At 38.5% G+C, this 21,015-nt stretch overlaps 1 protein-coding gene across 1 annotated transcript in view; it reads left to right on the top strand.

Annotated features, from left to right (window-relative positions):
• Window positions 1-21,015, top strand: part of igsf9a (immunoglobulin superfamily, member 9a) — a 133,533-nt gene that overhangs the window by 108,872 nt on the left and 3,646 nt on the right. The window contains exons 15-19 of the mRNA XM_033976264.2: window positions 5,400-5,620; window positions 8,428-8,512; window positions 13,511-13,681; window positions 16,532-16,568; window positions 18,482-20,437. Coding sequence (XP_033832155.1) covers window positions 5,400-5,620; window positions 8,428-8,512; window positions 13,511-13,681; window positions 16,532-16,568; window positions 18,482-20,437 — 2,470 coding nt within the window. The remainder of the gene's footprint in view (window positions 1-5,399; window positions 5,621-8,427; window positions 8,513-13,510; window positions 13,682-16,531; window positions 16,569-18,481; window positions 20,438-21,015) is intronic.

The raw sequence follows: 21,015 nt of genomic DNA, 5'->3' as shown, positions 1-21,015 counted from the left end.
GCTTCATATAAAACACAACTCATTACTTTACTTGGTAGTTTTAATCACAGAATCAAGGTGTGGGAGGGGGAAGGTTAATCCATGTTTCCATGAAAAACACTTACACTAGTCATTAATGTGTCAGTGTATGTAGGCCTGTCATGATAATTACTATATAGACGTATCGTTCAGTATATGAAAGCTCGACCTATATTTCTTTGGGGTCAATGAAATAGGATTCTCGTTTAAGTGGAAGTGCCACTACAAAGAAATTGCAGTTTAGTTTAGTCGCATTTATGGCAAAAGTGGGCGGGGCTGAATAATGTCAATAACAGTGGTGGATGAAGCTTTCAGTTTTGTTATTTAAGTAAAAGTACAGATACCAGAGCAAAAAAAAATAAAAAATTAGTAAACTTAAAAGTATCACATGAAAAAAGTATTCGTTCTAAAATGTACTTAAAGAGTAAAAAGTATTCATGCAGATTTTGAGATCTAATAAAGTTTCTAATGTAGTGATTTTGATACAGATTTGTGTTGTATTTTGTTCAACAGAAACAGCTGTTTTTATTAGTTTTTTGGGGGGGGTTTTGCTCAAACCAGTGCTGGGTGAACTACTCAAATTTGTTACAGAGACCGAAGCAAAAAAGTACTCAGGTAAAAGTAAAAGTTTCACCTGAAGAAATCTACTCAAGTAAAAGTATTAAAGTACCCCTTTAAAATTGTACTTAAAGAGTAAAAAGTAAAAGTGTTTTGTGCAGATTTTTAAGTCTGATAAGGTTTCAAATGTGGTGATACAGATTTGTGCTTAATTTTGTTCAACTGTAATGTTTGTTTTATCTGGTCTTTCTCATTTGACCTTTTCACCATTGCTTTATTCTTTTAATTTTATTTTACCCAGAACTAAAGAAATTGTTTATTTCACTGGAAGATAATTATGCTTTTGACTCAGAAATAGATACAATTTATTTTAAACACTGCAAAATGTGTTGTTTTTTTTTGCATTTTCAGACCAACAGTAATGCTATACCAAGATAACACCCTGTGGTGTCTTTACAGTAATTGTAATTGCTTTACACAGACTCGTAGGTGAGAGCAGAAAAGTCACAAGTTAACTTAAAGCCTTACTGCGAAACATTCCAGGTTCAGCGTTTTGAATACATGAACTGATGCTGATACATAAAAACATACATACATATATTTTTTTTATATTATCATTTTTTCCCTTTCTTTTACTTATTTTTTATTTATTTATTTATTTTTCCCCCATTTACATTCTCTATATCTTCTTTTCTCTCTTACGAATTACTAGTACTAACATTTTCCTCTGTTGCCCCCATCTTACCCCATCCAAAATCACAGAAATATCACACACACACACACACACACACCCACACACAAAACACAAACTTGTCACATATAATTGTAAATACCTGTTACGTCTACAAACCATGTCATATCTTGGTATGTCCTGGTATGTCTTATCACCACTTGTCACTACTGTATATGACTGAATGAATAAGAAATAAAATACTAGTAGTAACTGAACCCGCAATTTTAATGGGCGCAATTAGCAAATCTCAAAGTCTGCAATTTTTAAAGTCCCATTATTTCCTCCACAAACAACAAAATCTCCTGTTTTATTTATACGAAACAGCTAAGTCTGCCGTTTTAATCTGTGCAAACATGCTCTGAAATGTAATTCTTGTATTAGTTTGTCATTTCTTCCGGACGTGTTTAAAATGTAAACTTTGAACAGAATCCCATTATTAAAATCTAATCTTAAATCTAATTGCAAGGCTTGTCAGAAAATCACAATTAGTTCCCACAAATCGTTCATTAGATTTTTTTGTTTCGGTGACGAATGCGAAGCGAATGAGCCCATTGGTCAGCTGTCATTTTGAACAAAATCAAACTTCTCTCACCACGGACCAACAGATTTTAATGCTTAACTCATCGATTCTGTAGAAATATGCCATGTTTTTAGTCTTCCTTTCTTTTTCCTCATAATCAGCCATGTTTGTTTTGATACGACAGACCATGTGTGTCCCTGATTGGCTAATCCACCTGTCAATCACATCCATCTTAACTCAGGGAGATTCAACAGAGATAATCATGCTTCAACAGTCTAATTTCAACATTTCAACAAAACTTTTTTAAACTCTCAAGCTAACTTCCCAAGCTAAGGTCACTTTTGTACATTTTCCCACTAATACAGTAGCTGCACACCGCGATGGCGCCCTAGGGTGACGTTAATTGCTTCGTGCAGGCCCGTGCATCAGATATGTTTGTCACCTTAGTGTGCTCATTTAAATGGAGCCAAATACATAAACAGAATTATGGACCCGCTGTACTGGTTGTCATTTCGGTTATCAGCTGCTGGTTCCTCCTTCATCGTCTCCTATCAGAAAACACTTTAATAATCTCCCTCAGGTGGGACTTTTTCTCAAGGTGACTCCTCAAAGAGCTCTTTTCTAAAAACAATAAATTCTACCTGTGTTTTGTATTTCATTTGTTCTCGTATTTGTCCTTGCACAATATTTTTCTTCCAAGTATAATAGGCAACCGGTAGCTATTGTTGTCAGAAATTTGATGGCTGGACTTTGTTGCGTTCACGTGACAACACGACATTTTAAAATCTATAGTTTAATTATACGATATTACGCAAAATGGACTCTTCTGAGCATTAAGCCATGTTATAATGCTGATACCTCCTCAAAAACATACGTGGAGTTGTGTTTTGTTTCATTCACACGTTTGAGTAACCCTTTATTATTAGTCTGTCTACATGTTCAGCGCTCAAAATGCTCTTTTCCACCTTGTGATGTCATGAAGTGGTAGTTTTCAAGTTAAAAGCTACATTTTTACCTTTTGTTCACAGGTAGACATTGGCACTTCCTGTATTACCTGACATCATAAGGTGGAACAAAGTCTAAATATTCAGGGTTTCGGTTTTAAACGTGTCAAAACTACAGGTATGTTTTTGATGAGGAAATAACTTTATAACATAGATCAGAAAATAGCGTAAAGCTGGGGACACTGGAGTCAAAAATGTTACACTATACTAGTACAATCACTCATAATCAAAAATTTTAAGTTTAAGGCTTCATATAGGCCATGTATGTTGCTGCTGAAAGGATTTCTAATGTGTTTATTTGCAGTAGTAAGCACCGTTATGAGCCAACACATGTGGGACCAGGTGTGTATTTTTCTGACTTTTCATTGGCTAAACAGTATCATGTGACCCCTGGCAGACCAAAACGCTTCAAACTTGTCGTGCTAGCAGTGATGCTAACCACTCAGGATTCTCTCAAACGACATTAAAAGTGACGACAGGCGAAGAAGCTGGACGTGTTTCTGTGTTGATTATATCAGAAGCAGAAGTGTTCCAAGCAGACGTCAACCGCATGAGAGGAAAAGAGGAGGAGGGAATGCATAGTTTATGTTATAGCGTCAGCTCTGGTGGTATAATACACGTAGTACTTGTTCACTTTCTGTGTTATTAATCTGGTGTTTAGTCAGGGATAACAAACACACACTTTCCTGTTGCCGTTGTTTGTGCATTTTTCTCCTAAAAAGACGAAAATAGTAAAGTTTTAGCCCAGACAGGCGTCTCATCCGCTTCTTTTCATTGGCCACTGGGCTCTGTGTGTGCGGAGGAGGAACAGTAAACACTCCGCTCCACCGGAGTGCGGCCAACATCAGCTTTAAAAATCAAACATGTTTAATTGCCTGAGACTGGGGTCTGGTCGAGTCTTTCTGTGGTGTGCATTTTCCCATTCTACCTCATGAAACAGTACACGTCTTTTAGTGTAAAGAAACAAAAGTGAAAGTATTTTTTCACAATGGTTTCAGAAAGTGAGGCCAATATTCAACCCAAAACATGTGATTGTTGTCAGATGAAATGACTTTAAGCCATGACATTAATATGGCACATTTGTTAGGCCAATCCCCAACAAATTTTAAGGGTCAACATTTGTGGATTATAAATTTGGATATTTCGTTCCAAAACATGTCCCATAGATTTATATAGGCCTGTGATCTCCATCTGAAATTATGACATTATCAAATACTAGAACACAAACACAACCTATTGTTTGGGAAAATATCCTCTTTGTGAGTCTAGACACCGTGAAGAGGAGGAGATGGAGAGGCTGAGGAGGCTAACGGTTCTGCTGCAATACTAGAAAAAAACATGATTGTGGTTGGTACAGCGAAGCAGGAGGAATGTTTCAATGGCTTCAGAGTTAATTGGTTGATAGGTAAAGGTGTCAGGCTGAGTTGAAAAGTTGGAAGACGTCAATTAGTTTTTATCTGTAAATGCAATATGTTGACAATAACATAACTTAATATATGCAGTACACCGCAGCCTTTCAAATGTGAACATCTGTGTCCGATTAGGATGGATAATTTGATGGAAAAATATTTAATAGCTGTTTGTCTGAAGAATGCTGCCACTTCATTTGCAATTCATTAAAAAAAAAATCATATTTGGAAAAAAAGAAAAGGGTCTAAACCAAACAATAAGATGCAGGGTCTAAACCAAACAATAAGATACTCTCAACTTAAAACTAGTTAGGTTTTAGCTCCGATGTTTAATATAATAAAAGCCGTTGTACCAGATTTTTACAGTTTTAAAAATGTGAAGGACAAGTTCATTTTAAACAAACCAAAGTTATTCCTCACTTACCTTATGCATTCAGAACATCCTAATTATTCACCTCAATGGGTTTATAAGCTCACAACTTCCACAAAGCGGGTTTTTGCTGTCATTGTCAAGCAACAACTAGCATGCTAACCTGATTCTCTGACAGTAAAACACTTCGTAATTAGATGCAGACAGTGCAGAGCTGGACTATTTTGACCTCAAGAGCTGCTTATGCAATAAATCTGTCCTGGGGCAGAATAAATGTTGCTCAGATACATGGGAGAAAATAGTTTATAGGTCTTTTAACGATGAATTTTAAATAGGCTTTGAAGTAGAATGTGGACATACAGAGGACTGGCTCCTTAAAGGTTTTCGGACTAGCTTGGTGGCGAATGATTGTGAGCATTAGTATTGTGAGTATTGTAAAAAAATATCACAGGCGACTGAAAAACAACACAGAGTTCTGCAAAATCAATGACCAAAGCACTAAAATCTGTTAATCTGAGGTGAGAGAATGTCATTTTGTTTGTAAATAATGGGCGACCAATGAGCTCCTTCGTTTCTCGTGCGTCACTGAAATTAGCCAAATCTGATTGGACGAACATGTTTGGTTCTAGCTCGATGCGCGACAGAGGGAGCGTTGACCAGACTGATATCCTTTTGTATAAATAATACAGAGAGATACCATTCTGGATCTGCCAAGCAAAACCATTTTCATTCTATTTATCAGTCTTCCATTACTGAATTTCCTTCTATTTTCTCCCATATCCTGCAGATGCCCTTCCGAGAAAGATCACTCTGCTACCTCCCTCTGCTCTTACGGCCAGTCGGGACACCGAAGGGATCCTCTTGCGATGGACCCCTCCTCTGGACCAGTACCCCCCCATCTCGGCATATCTCCTACAGTCCCGTGCAGAGGAGGAGGGAGAGTGGGGGACCGTAGATGAGGATGTTAGCCCGAACCGCAGTGAGATGGTTGTTCCAGGACTGCACAGGGTAAGGCTTCCCTCCCTCAGAGACCAATCAAGTCCCAGTCCACAGCCGGGGCCCCCCGGGGATTGGATCTGGGCTACGGCTCACGGCTTCTCACTGCTGTAAAAAAAAGCAATTATGAACAAAACATAGCAGGCACATCTTCTCAAACAACTATTTTATAAGGAACCGCTATGCTATATGAAGGTGCACTTGTCTGCTTGTGTGTCTCCATGGAGATGTCATTGTTATGCCTGGAATGTTCCTCTGTATGGCACTTATTTATCTTCATGGACTCAAGCAAGGGACAGGTTACAGGTTAGTTCTGTGGAGGAATGCATGTTTTTCAAGGTATTTCTTTGGCAATAAAATCATCTGCTATTGAATAAATGCTCAATAGATGACACCGCGGAACATTCCAGATTAAATAACAACTCTATTTGGGTTTGTTAAGTGATTACGTCAATTCTGGGTCCAACCTGGCAACTTCACAGCTAATTTCTAGCTTTGTTTTTGTTCCTTATTCATCCAACAGGAGATAGTTACCTTTCAAAAGTATGTTTAACCACTAATTGTATCAGATATTTAAATAATGTAGTAATAATCTCATATAACATAGGATTACCAGCGTGTATATGTCACTAAATATCACACACAAACCTTGTACATTTAGGCTTAGGCTTTTAGAGTTCATCTTTCAAACTGAAAAACCATCTTGTGATGTCACGTGGCAATACAGGAAGTGCTCCACTGTGTTTTTAAACTCCATACGCCTTCACTAGAATCATTTGGATGATTTCAGACCTGGAATTGCTAATCTCTACTGAACAAAAGGTAAAAGGTAGCTGTTAACTTGAAAACTATGACATCACAAGGTAGAACAGAGCATTTTGAGCTTTGAAGATGTATGCAGACTAATAATAAAGGATTACGCAAACAAAACACAACTCCATGTCTGTTTTTGAGGAGGTAACAACATTCTAACATGATTAAAATCTCTCAAGAGTAAATTTTGCGTAATTTGGGACCTTTAATAACCCTAGGGCCTATATTATGCCGACTAGTCTTTGTATATTATAATGTATTCTGATCAAGAACACACCTGGAGTTGTGTTTTGTTATTTTATTATTTCAGTAATCAGTAATATCAGTCTCCCTCTCCAGTTCTCTCTAAACCTCCTGACTAATCTATATCAGAACCAAATTGCTCTGATCAGTGCTGAAATTGCTTTTTCCGGTGAGTTTACCGTATATGCTGGTATTTGGCATAGAATTTTCATGATAATTACAGACAGTATAGACCATGCCAAGGCTAATGTGTACAACGTACCCTAACAGTATATCATGTAGGACATTTATTTGGGGAAAAAAACGCTTCAGCATCTGTGGACTTCAATATTTCTCATGAAAATGTATACAGTATAATTAATTGATACACCAGAATACTTACCCCCGCCCGCACTCAGAAGCACACTGTTGTAGACACCTCATCGCCCTTGAATAGCTGTGGTTACACATGTCATTTTGTGTGTCTAACAATGCAATGTGCTGCACTAACAAATGCAGTATTGACTCATTATGTTGAGCATATTTACATATTATGCAAAATTGTTATAATATTGTTCCCTCATCAAAAACATACCTGGAGTTGTCTTTTGCTTTATTTACGCTTGTTTGATTAATCCTGTTTAGCAAGTCTGCTCGTTCCCGTAAAAAGACGCAATTTTGAATTTCCCAGTTTTGTGATGTCACAGGTAAAAGTTTATAAATCTTAACATTTCTGTCACCCAGTCACATTCATTGTAACTTCTGTTAGCATGTCAAAAAGTTGCTAACCCTAGTTGTTGTTTTGAGATTTGTAGATGGCAACCTAACTCCAGTTCCCAATATCGGAGCATACTTCTATAAACAAAGTGTCTTATTGTCTGAAGATAGCCATTATTTTAAGTTCTAAAACATGAAATGCTAAAGAAAAGATACTCGAGAGCATGTTTAAGGGCTAATAATGATACAAATAATGAATCATATTTGGTCAAAATTGTTATAACATTGTTCCCTCATCAAAAACATACCTGGAGTTGTCTTTTGCTTTATTTACGCTTTATTGATTAATCCTGTAAAGTCCACTCATTGCCATAAAAACACACAATTTAGAATTTCCCAGTTTTGTGATGTCATAGGTAGAGTCCAAAGGTCTCCTGTGTGTTTTTTAAGTCCATAAATCAAAATCTGAACCTTTCTGTCACCCAATCACATTCATTCTAACTCTGAGCTTCTGTTAGTTGCTAACCCTAGTTGTTGTTCGATATTTAAAAAGTAATTCCCTCTGCTACCTGTAGACGGCATCCTAACCCAAGTTTTCAATATTGGAGCGCACCTCTAGAAGAAAGTGCCTTGTTGTCTGAAGATAGCCATTATTTTAAGTTATAAAACAGGAAATGCTAAAGGAAAGCTACTTGAGAGCATGTTTCAGGGCTAATAAGAATACAAATAATGCATCATATTTGGTCGTTGAACCATTTTCACATATTTTTTTGTCTAGTTTAGTTTAGTTTTTTTTTTACATTTCTACACATGGCTCCTTCCTACATCCTAAAACAGTCCTTGAAAGTAGTCCCCGCCCTACACCTCTCCTCACAATTATGCATACAACATGTCAGACATCACTTGTGCGCTTCCATCCAATCTGTGAGCACCGTACCTGCTCGGGCCTACACAAATTCAAATAGGTCCTATTAGCATGGCAGGCACAGCGCGTGTTGACAAAGTGCGGTTTCATATGGGACTCTCCCTATATGCTCTTCATTATGTGTGTGTGTGTGTTTGTATAGGACCGCGTGTACCAACTGCGCTTGCTGTCCAGACGCGGAGAGATGCTGAGCGAGCCAAGTCCATCAGTCAATGTCAGCACTGTGGGTAGGTATACAGAACAACTTCACCCCACCTCCACCTCCTGTCCTGTACCTGTCTTCTGCTCCCTCTTCTATATTTGTTGTTCTTTTTTTTTCATCTTTTCACTTTTTTTTGGTCTTTTCTTTTGCTTAGTTTGGTTAACCAACAAACAAAGTATAATTTAGGACACTGTGGGTAGGTGTATAGCACAACCACACCTCCACCTCCTGTCCAAAGGCCTGTCAAAATAACACATTTTGAAACGTGACATATTGCTACAGAGATGTACTGTGATGTAACACTAATATTGAAACTAAATTATGCCACTGATACAATAACAATAATGTAAAATACTGCCAGTAAACAATTTTTAAATAGACAGTGTCATTCAAAAGGCCTGTAAATAGCAGCATGAAGCAATAATTAGCCATAGAAGTTAGGTATCAACCCCCTACAACTCAGATCTTATTGTATTACAACAAAAATACTCCAAATCTCCCCAATCTAACAAAGAAAATGTACATACGATAAATATTGAGCCCCAGAATACAGTATATTGTCCCAGCTTTCATAGACCGAACAATGAGTGGATATAGTCATTATGGCAACAGGCCTCCCGCACCACCATGTCCATACCACTCTTCTGCTTCCACTTTTCTTCTCTTCTTCTTCTTTTGTTCTCCTCCCCCTCGTCCTTTAGCTTACATCAAAGGAACTACTACTGCTACTTCTTCTCCTCCTACTTGTATATCTGTCTTATACTTGTTCCATTTATTTGATTATTTTCCTCCGTCTCCTCTTCCTCTTCCTCCTCCCCCTCCTCCTCCTCGTATATTTGTCTTACACTTTTCCATTTGATTCTTCTTCTCCTCCTCCTCCTTCTCCTCCTCCTTCTCTACCTCCTCCTTCTCTACCTCCTCCTTCTCCTCCTCCTCCTTCTCGTATATTTGACTTTTTTCCATTTGATTTTTCTTCTTCTCCTCCTCCTTCTCTACGTCCTCCTTCTCCTCCTTCTCCTCTTTGTATATTTGTCTTACACTTTTTCCATTTGATTCTTCTTCTCCTCCTCCACCTCTATCTCCTCTTCCTCCTCCTCCTCCTTGTACTTTTGTCTTACACTTTCTCCATTTATATTTGATTAATTTCACATTTTAGTGGAATTTTCTTTTAATTACTTTTGTTTACTTACATCGGAAATATAATTTAGTCCATTATCATCCCTGTCCATCCATTTCACTTCCTGTCCAAACCTGTGTTCCTTCTACATTAATCTTTCATTTTGTTATTTACTTTTGTGTAGTTGGTACATTTTAGGTCCATTTAAGTATTCAGTGCACTCTCACCTGTGACGGAGTGGCCACGTCTTCAGCCTAAGTACACACATGCATGCTAACCACTTACCACTTTGTCTGTTTGTTCATTCATTACACTCACCATCCCTTTGCTTCGTTTTCCTCCATCAACCATCGCAGTAAGCCTCCGTTAAACCACCCATGTACATAGTTCACTTTATTATAGTAAATAAGTGTGGCTTTTGAGTAGAAAACCTGATTTTGTCGGTGAATTGACTTGTGGGAGGGAGTTTTGTGAGAGCTTATTGCAAAAAAAGCACAACATCATTTTGGCTACACCATCGTTATCTTACAGGAACAAACCCTGTCACATCGCTCCATTCTGTGTCCCAACCTGGCTTTTTCTTTTGGCATTTTTGTATTGTTAGGACTGTTGCTGTACCCCGTGCACAATATAATAGTCACTAACATTGTCACAGCTGTAAGAATAGTAGTTATACAGTGCAGACTCCCATCTCTTCTCTTTGTCCTTTGTCCTTTTTTGCTTCAAATTCAAGACACGTCAAAATACTGTGTTGTTGGTGGCATGGATTTACTTTTTTTTTTTTCTACATTTTTGTACAATTATTACTTCTTGTTCTAGAGTGAAATCATTCTGAGAAACTGCAGTGTACAATGAGGGATGTAGGCTAGATTTTTCTAATTTTTTAAATTTTTTTATGTACATTAAAGTGTGACTAAACAAATAAACTCCTCCCACAACCGTGTTTCAAGTAGAGCTGGTAAAAACTGTGCAGTACCTGGAGGACTAAAGTAGGACAGGTGAGGTCTGGAGGTAAAAGGAACAGTGTGATTGGTCTAACAGGTATCTATACTTCAAACTGCTGTAATCAGGGCAGTCTTTTGTGATGTCACCAACTACTTGAGACTGCAGATGCCACTGAAGGCAGCACACACTTAGATTTTGACATTTTTGACCACCCGAAAACTGCAAATGTACGTAGTTTGCGCTAAAATTTCCACTTTACAGAAGCTATAGAACCTGTCTCCACTTTGTAGGGATACAGAGCAACCTTGCCCCCACCTCCTGTCTCCGCCCATCTTCTCCAGTTTTTTCTTCCTTTTCCTTGTGTCCTTTTGTTTCACAGACCAGAATTAGAGCAAGTCCCCCGGGGAGCGCTGTCCGTTACAAGGCTGACAGATAGAAATAGCTCCACTAATAACACCGGGAGAGTTAGGAAAAAAAAGAGAGCAGATTGGAGCCGGTGTTTTCTATGTAAATGCTGCATGAATGTTTCATCAGATACGCTATCAGCCCGAAGAGGAGCGCGGCCCTATCTTCAAATCAGTTTTTCTAAGAATGTGCCATATATCTCTAGTTTTATGGAAAGTTAGATCATTCTATAAGATAAGTAACTATGCCTTATGCAAGCTCGGTCTGTTATTTGGAAAAGTGATGAAAAATTAAAGTAGGAGCTGTCAAAATTGGGGTATTTGCAATTAGGTTGGCAAAAGTGTTGAAAAAGTCTGATACTACATGATACTAAAACCAGTATTGAAACGAGATACTCATTTGAGCTGGTATCAATACTAAAAAGGTTATATTCACAAGACAGAAATGAACCTTTACTGAAGCTTTAGAATGATCTTGAGCTGTATCAAAACAAGTACAAGACACATAGACAAGTATACACCCATGGACCACAATGGAGCCTGCATGGACGACTGAGGGATTACACAGATATAAGGCCACATGATAATATTAAAGAAAGAAAGTTGTTTAATGTTGAAAATTTTATTCTATTGTCTAAAGAGTGTTTTTTTATTATTATTATTAAGGGCATTGAGCACAACATGAACAGTTGGTATTTTTTGTCAGGATTTGTTATCTGAAAAAGTAAAAAAATAAAAATAAAGGGAGAGGAGTTGTTTTGTTAGAAACAGTTACCAGAAATGGAAGAAGGGTCTGGAAGGGCATCTGACGTAACATGAGCAATTGGTACTTTTGCCAGTATTTTTATTTTTAAATTATAGTATTTGCAAGACTGTAGGCCGAAATTGAGGGGTTTTTTTTGTAAAAAATACCTTAAAAACATGCATTCATACTGTGAGCAGACTCGCTTCTCCACTAATCTTATCTGCAACCCGGCCTAGCATGATATGATTTTCTCAGTGGTGATGGACATCTAATGCCATACTGTGAAATATTCCAGGCAAAGCAAAATAATCTCGATGAGACAAGGATAAAAAGCTACACAGCCCCTTAAACAGAACATCAGTTGGAGTAGTTTTCCACGTTTGAGTGCTGTCTAAAGCCTATGATGTGACAGAGTGACCTTTTTAAAGAGGAGGTATTATGCAAAATCAACTTTTTCAACCTTTCTACCATGTTATAACATTGTTCCCTCTTCAAATGTGCCTGAAAGGGTTTTATATGTCCTCCATGCATGATTGAGTAATCTCTCCCGGGTCCTGTCTGAACCCTCCTTATGGGTCTTATCCAAAGCTCAGCCCACAGGTCTACATCACACATGCTCCCACACTGACATTTTCCATAAATATAGAAAAGCAGGATACAAAGCAATAAAACTAACACAACACAAGCCAGTGCAGCAGTTTCATTACCAGGATGCACAACAATTATTATGTGAAACAAAAGTGAAGCTTTTAATATGTTGTTTTTGGCCAATATAGCATTTTCAGAACAACAAAAGGTAACGTGACGATCTATGTTATGTGTTAGCAGTTAATACCCCATAGAAGTGGAATACCCCCTCTTTTAATATCCAAATGTAACCTTTGATTGGCCTTTAAAAGCTTGTTTTAAAGATGTGAAATTTTCTACATTTAAAAGCTATGATGCACAGCATGAACTAAAGCTCCCCACATGAGTCAAACCGGAACAATAAATAACTTGAACTATATACAGGATTATCCATCCAAAACTTTGTAAACTTGGATGACTTATATATAGTAGGAGGAGGTCGAGTACGCAACAGAGCTACAATGTATGAGCAACTGCAGCAGGAGAATGGAAATAGCTGTTTTGTACATTTAGGGCATTTTTTTAAAGAAAGTACTGTAATCCTCCAGCGAGGCAGACCTGCCCACACATTACCAAATTAACATCTTTGGGTTGCCACATTTCGATGTCTAAATCCAGTTTGTTTAAGACTAACAGGACTCTGATCTGAATCCTCACCACCTTAACCCCAGCGTCTGCAGCTAATCATTAACCAGTGCTAGTGCAGCTTATACTGAGAATGAGAAAAACTTTTATGTGTCCTGTATCTGCAGATTTAGGCTCTGGCAACACAGGTTCAGTTGTCACTGTGATAACTGTAAGACCCCAGGATATAGACATTTCCTGTAAAGATAACATTTGTAAATCACTTAAATATACTAAAATAAATCTCACTTAAAACAAAACGCATGAATGCTTTCCACTCTTGTGCCATTTGACATAAAAATAAAAGCAATTTATTCTCTCAAAGTCTGGCTGCCACAGAATTGGCTCTAGACTAGATTAGTTAAAATGTACAAATTCAATAATTAAGATATGCAATCATTTCGTTTACACTTCAATTAAATTTCATGCTTCAACTGCACGGCACCTGCCAATACAGCAGATTAGATGGGTCAAACGACGAGGAAACATTTCTCTACTGAGACAGTTATTAATAGTAAAGCATAGAGTTTCAGGTGAGTTAATCCATCTGTTCTGTTTCAGGGATGGACATGTACCCGTCCACGTCCCGCCTCCTGGAGTTTGGCCCTGAGCCCTTATTGGCTGGAGTGTTGGGGGGCGTGGCCTTCATGTGCCTGGCCCTCATTCTTCTTCTGGGGGTCGCCTGTTTGATCAGCCACAAGAGAGAGCGCCGCCGCCGGGAGAGAAGAGATGGTACGCATAAGTTACAGTATTACAGTATTGTTTGATAGTATTTACTTTTGTAACATAGTAACATGCACTTTGATGTGTTTTCTGGTACCACTTTATGATAACTACTTCTTAATTAGCCTTAATAACGCGTTTACAAAGACAAAGGAGAATTCAGGATGAAGTAAAAGATTATTAAGAATGATTTAGGCTCAGTGAGTACGTAAAGAGGGGAAAAAATTGACGTTTTGGAGCTTTCTCTCATGTTACAATGTTGTTCCCTTATCAAAAACATGCCTGAAGAGGTTTTAGATATCCCATGCATGTTTAAACAAAATATATGTACCGTATTTTCCGGAGTATAAGTCGTACTTTTCCTCATAGTTTGGCTGGGGGTGCGACTTATACCCAGATGCGATTTATACGTGAAATATATGTTTTTTTCTTCATTATTATGCATTTTTTGGCTGGTGCGACTTATACTCCAGTGCGACTTATACTTATACAATCTAGCGATCTCTCCCGGGCACTATTCAAACCCTCCTTACAGTTAGCAGTACAATTCTATCTACATAACCCAAAAATATACAAAAGCATAATACAAAACTATACACTACAACTACACAAACCTGGTGCGATGTGCAGTAGTTTCATTAGCGGGATGCACGCTGATTGTGTTGTGATAGCGCTCTGAAGGGGGGGGGTGACTTAGTGCAGAGAGCAAAGGGAAGGGAGACTCATAGCATTTTCAAAACAATAAAAAGTTACATGATCTAAATATGTTAATACCCCATAAAAGTGAAATACCCCCTCTTTAATTAAGGAGTTAGGAGTTAGGGTGTTAATTAAATATTTACTAAGCCTGAATATTCTCAGTAAATTAGTTTAGCTTGTTGAAAGTGTAGTTATTATAAAGTGTCTAAAGTCTACTATTTTTGTTTATAAATCATATATGTCGAATGAATGTTGTGTCAATATAGCCTTGGTGTGTCCCGTGATATTTTATAAATGAACAGAATTTGAAATAGTAGTAGAGATCACTAGCTGTTTTTACGCGATTTAAAATTAATGATTTATATTTTATTTACAATGTATTTATTTACAGTCATCGTAAACACTTTTGATGGGTTCTTATAGACAATCTTAAAAATATTGCAATACTATTCCCTCTATGACATAAGTAAATAAACAAAAAGAGACGTTTACACAAAAAAATAAAACATAAAAACTAGATTCACTCTGGGGATTAGATAGTGGTGGTGTTGAAGAGGAGATGGAGAGGCTGAGGAAGCTGATGGTTCTGCTGCTGCGGTCGAGATAAGACGTTGAGAGTTAAAGCAAATACATTAAAGAGGAGACAGGATGTATTTATATGTATAGCTTGACAGAAACAAAGAAGTGATAGAGTCGGGTTATGACAAAAGATTCATGTTTTAATTAGGAAAACTGAGTAAATGTAGCAATTGTGGCAGGGGTGTCTAAACAAGGGAGGCATATAACACAGACAAAGAGAAGGGACAATCAAGAGCCATAGACTGGTGGTCAGATCAGGGAATAAATCAAATGGGTGCATTTAAAAAAGTTAGTCTGAGTCACCAAACTTTAAATTAGGCTCAGAACCTCAAATGTCACACTAAAATGTTTAATATTAGTTTTATAAAGGTAGATCTTTAAAACTTACAGGAAAGAAGTACTGCTTTTGCTAATTTTGGCCATTTCAGTAGCAAGAAAAATTGGTCTGAGGGCCGTATTTAGCCCCTGGGCCATAGTTTGGACATGCCTGAATTATGGGTATTGCGATATAAACCATGTGTCACTATTGGATCTAATTGTGAAGTATTAATGCCCTCTAAGATCTGAAGCCTTGGTGGAGGGTTGAGGAATGGGGGGCGCCAGCTGCTTGTCTACGTGGAGATTATAGTTGTTGATTTGCGATGAACGTTCCCCAACATGAGATTAAACTGTTTATGTGTCCATAGACACAAGTGCTTTTTTTCTTTCTTTTTTTTTTGCAATAAAAATATATGTACCGTATTTTCCAGAGTATAAGTCGCACTTTTTTTGATAGTTTGGCCTGGGGTGCGACTTATACTCAGATGCGATTTATACGTGAAATATATGTTTGTTTTTTTTCATTATTATGTATTTTTTGGCTAATCCGGCGCGATTTATACTCTGGAAAATACAGAAAAATTGGGGAAAAAAGCAAAATAGATAGGTTAGATTAGTTGAATGTTATACTGAGGAACATTCCAGCTAAAGCAGTAATATCACCACGGAGACAAACAGGCGGCCTACTGACTGCCAGAAAAGTTACATAATCTCATCTTTAAAAAAACCACCAGATTCATGTTCATATACCATAGATGGACTGTATATATAAATGGACACAGCTAACCTACTAGTCTCCCTCCTGATTGGCTCTTTGGTTGCTATGATACTCGCGGTCAGAATTCTAAATATGGAACTTGACTCCAAATTCGCCCCTACAACCGCCAGTCTTAATTAGCTTCATTTGACTGGAGCTATTGGTGACGTTACACTTCCTTAATCCACTTCTTTATACAGTCTGTGACATATACCATTGATAAACTGCATTATAAACACCACCATATTGATTACTACAAGCTTAATAATGCATTACAAACTACTTCCACTTGTCTAGTCTGTTCAAATTATTGATGTAGTTGACGTTTTATGCTAATTAGCCTATGTCCTCATTAGTGTCTGATTTATGTAAGTGTAATTAAGTGCCTTGACAGGAACACCGCCTTTCCTGTGTTAGGTCTTTTGTTAGAACTGCTGTTGTTATACATGGGATCAGTGTGATGGTTTCATAATGAGTCCAACCCCGTCCTTGTCTTTCCCTTTCAGATGCCCCTCCCTCCATCTACAAACGCTCCCCCTCCATGTAAGTACCCACAATGCATTTCACTCCCTGTCCATGGACTTACCTTTCGTTTGTCCTTCTGTTTCCTCAATGCAAAATGTGATTGAAATGACTAGTTTTGATACTTTTTTTTTTTTTTTTTTAATAAATATTCACTCACATTGTGCCATTTTCTGATCTATGTTATAATGTTGTTTTCCTCATCAAAAACATACCTGCAGTAAAGTTTTGTTTCATTCACACAAACCCTGCATATTTAGGCTGAGTTCTTCTCTCAACAGAAAACACTCTTTTCTACCTCGCGATGTCATGTGGTAAGGGCTTCACTGTGTTTTTAAACTCCATACACCTTCACTGGAATCACCAATAATGCAGCGATAGTCATGAAACAAAACACAACTCTAGGTATGTTTTTGATGAGGTAACAACATTATAACATGACTTAAAGCTTACTATGACGACAGACTCCGCTCTTCTCTCTGAAAGTTGTGAAAAGTGCTTATAAACTCATTGTGGAATAATTAGGATGATTGGAATGTATGATGTGAATGAGGAATAACTTTGGACCACAGTAATTTCCAATGAATTGATTTTTTTCATGTTTTTAAGACCTTATAACAGATTATATTTTAATGTATGATAATTAGACTGGTGATATGTGATAACTGCTTTGTTCCCTCAGTTGGACACCAATCAATAGCAACATAATATAATATATATAATATAAATTATAAAAGCCTAAATGAAAAATAATGCACATATTCTGCCCTCAAATAACAGAACATGTATATTTGCAAAACGTATTCACTACCACCAAACTTCCACATGGTCGTCTTGGCCATGATTCACATAGTACTACTTGGCTCTAATTTAGACTAATTACATTTCTGCCATTTTCTAAAGGTCTAAAATTGTGTTATAGATGGAGGAGAGGAATAGAGCCTATATAACTGTGTGGGCAATCCTTTGTTTTAGTAGTATATATCAACAAAACACTTCATTCAGTTCATTTGTGCAGTGAAGACAATGGATTTTGTGCCAGTTTTTGTTTCATGAGGATAAACCCTATAATTACAGAGATGTTATCCATAAACGAGGTTAAGACATATTCAATCAAAGAACTCTGACCTGCCCTCTAGCTCAATGTTCAAAATTATGTGATGTTACGCCAACTTAACCAATTTTAGTATTCTTTCAAATCCCTACACCTTACTCATTATTCATTCACTTCATACTTGGTGGTTGTAAGCTATTCTTGTTGCCACAGCTGCCCTGGGGTAGACTGATGGAAGCAAGGTTGCCAATCTGCACCATCTGCCCCTCCAACTACAACCAATGTCTCGCTCACACACCACATTCATACTAGGCAATGTGCGTGAAGTGTCTTGCCTAATGACACAATGACAGAGCTTGGGAATTGATCCTTTGCACTTCAGGTTGATGGGCGAGCACTCTAACAACTTAACCACTGTCACTACTATTGTATCATAGCTCTCGACAAAAAAGAATGAAATTTACTTTACTTGGCAAAATATATATATCTCAGCCGCAATTTGCTATCCATGGGTTTCAGAGTGACACAAAAATTGGCACAGTTGCCATAGCAATCAACCATTCAAAACTAAATATTATATATCTTTTAAATGTTCATACTCAAAATGTCACATATAAGCAGGAAACCGAAACCCATGAATAACTTTTCCCATTTTCTTTCCAAAACCAAAAATATATCTTAGCGACTATTACCATCTGTAGTAATGGATTAAATGTTTTGGAAAACGATCTCATCCATCAAAAACGTTTATGCGATAATCTTGGTCCAAAATCTCTCTTTTGCCAACTACTATTTTAGTTTTCCTCTGTCTCTTCCACAACTTTACTTTCACTCAAATCTCTCTCTCACCGTGTCTTTTTCTCCTTCTCCTCCTCCACAGAAAGACCTCCGGCAGTGGCAGTCCAGACAGTATGCTGAAGAAAACCCTCCTCCCCTCCTCCAACCTCTACCCCACCACCTCCTCCACCTCCTCCTGCTCCACTAATGGTTCCACTTACAGCTCCCGGAACAAGCGCCAATCCTTCTCCAGTCACAACCAAACAAGCTCCTCTCCACTCACCAACGGTATCGAAATGATCTCCCGAGGTCCCGATGGCCGATTTATTACATCCGAGTACGACACATTGAGCATCGTTAGCAAAAAAGACTTCGATCTCCATGAACGACGATCTATTTCTCTTCAATCGGATTGCGATGATAAGAAAGAATCGGCTTACGTTCTATCAGTCGATCTTCCGCCTTGCAAGCCAGAGCAGTCCACTCCTTACAACCACATATATCCTTTGGTTCAAGTCCAAAAACCAAGTTACGAAGGTTTACCGGACTTTAGCAGCCTTTGCTCGAACAGTAGCCTAGCAACGCTCCCGCACCCAAGTCCGTCGTTCCCGGTTCTCCCGCATATCCGATCGGGTTTCGGTCAACCAACAACTACGGCGAGTACGTTGGTTCTTCAAATGGAGCATGAAAGAGAGAAGGGTAATCTAAGCCGGTGTCTGAAACTTGCGCAAGAAAGAGAGGAGTTGGAGAGGGAGTTGCGGAGATATACACAAACTGACGATTACGAAGAAGATTCTATGTTGAAATATCGAAGCAATACTTTACCGCACAAAGCTAGCTTGCACCACCATCCTGGTTCGTTCTCGTCCGCTTCTCTGCATTGGGAAGCCTACCGTCTCGCCTCGCTGCCTCCTACTCCCACACCTCACCTGACCCGCGTTGGCTCGGTAAGTCCTTCCTGTTTTCAGAAAGAGCGTCTGGCGCGCACACCTCCGAGCCATGAGGGGGCAGAGCGCTTTTGTCAAGACGGCAGATTAACTCTCCCACGTACCCCATCAAAGAGACAAGAAAAGAGGGATGCGACGCCAGAGGGTTTTGATAAATCAACAAATTCCACGTCGAAAATGCGCGCGGGTGATTTATGCTGCGAGGAGAGGAGGCAGAACGGGTTTACAATGCCATTCCAGGGCGAGAAATACCCTCAGAGATGTCATTCGGTGATTGGGGTGTTGCCAACGTGTTCAAAAGTACTGAACGGAGATGTGGAGATGAGCGTGGATGAGCCAGATATGAACAGATTGGTAGATTCAACCCTTAAGCCAATGCTGCACCAAAGAATCGCCTCGCATGTGCAAAACGGATACGCTTTATCCCACAAAGAGCAGTTTCACACCATACGCAGGAGTAAAAGCTTAAACAGCCGAAGTCCAGTTCTCAAAGGCGAAGACGTCAAAAGGCCCACATCTCCGCCTGCAAGAAGTCCGACAAAAACCCAAGAATCAAAGCGGAGAAGTCAAAGTTTAGATTCCCGAAGGCGGAAAGCTAACAACTTCTTGACGCCAGATGCATGGATAAATTCGCTAAGCCAGGAAAACTGCGCCAACTTAACTCCTTTAAGACCGACCTCTCTGGTTTGGGATACGCAAAGCTCACCAAGACGAGCAAAATCTCCAGCAAACACCCATAAAATCCAAATCAATTCCTCGCAACAGAGATTAACGCCGGAACATTTGTCAAACAGAAATTACGAGCCAAGGCGAGATACGACAACACAAGATTATAATTACCACGAGGCCATGAGGGCGGCCGGGCGGTACCTAGAGGCGATCAAGAAGCCATTTTTGGAGGATGACGGGAGATACGTTGAATATGAGGAAGAAGAGGAAGGGTACAGAGGAATTCCAGAGTCAGGGAGCTATAGCAGTTATGCTAGCAGCGGCAGAGGGAGCATGGACCCACCCAACAACAGACTGTCCCTCTGCCACATGTCCCCCACGCCACAGGAGTCTCTGGCCAGGATGGAGGACAAGATCAGCGCGCATATGGAGCACAGCCACAGGTGAATGTTTTTGACTATCGTGGGAAGTTTTTTTCAAAGGTTTTATCAAAAATAGGGATTGGATAAGATTTCGTGGACAAAAATGAGACAAGCTAAATCATATCCGAAGAAACGGTGCAAGAAACACAAATGTTCAAATCATTTTATATTGTCAACTTCAGTAAAAGTTGACAATATAATGTAAGAGTACAATTCTTTAAAATGATACTGGAGCAAATGTTATCGAGTAAATGTAACTGAGTAGTACAAAAAAATAAGAAAAGGTTCCCCCTGGTACAAAGAAAACCCACGATAAATATCTACTCAATATAATTATCTTGACAGCACCTTATAGTAATACTGTATATTCATTAACATTTTTGTGCAGTTATTAATATTTTTAAAAGGCTTACTGCTGTGTCCCATTGTCTTGGTAATACATGTGGATTTACATAGAGCAGTGAAACTCAGAAATTAGAATTAGTCTGGTGAAAAAATATGGAGCTTCATGGATTATTAGATGATGTATGTTGACGGGGAAGAGATTTTAAGACCTGAAAAATGTGCAGGATTACTCAAACACGCATAAATAAAGACGA

Source organism: Periophthalmus magnuspinnatus, chromosome 12 (genome assembly GCF_009829125.3).
Source record: "Periophthalmus magnuspinnatus isolate fPerMag1 chromosome 12, fPerMag1.2.pri, whole genome shotgun sequence".
Taxonomy (NCBI): Eukaryota; Metazoa; Chordata; class Actinopteri; order Gobiiformes; family Gobiidae; genus Periophthalmus; species Periophthalmus magnuspinnatus.
The sequence above is the reverse complement of the archived record's forward strand: the minus strand, read 5'-3'. Positions and strand labels throughout refer to the sequence as shown.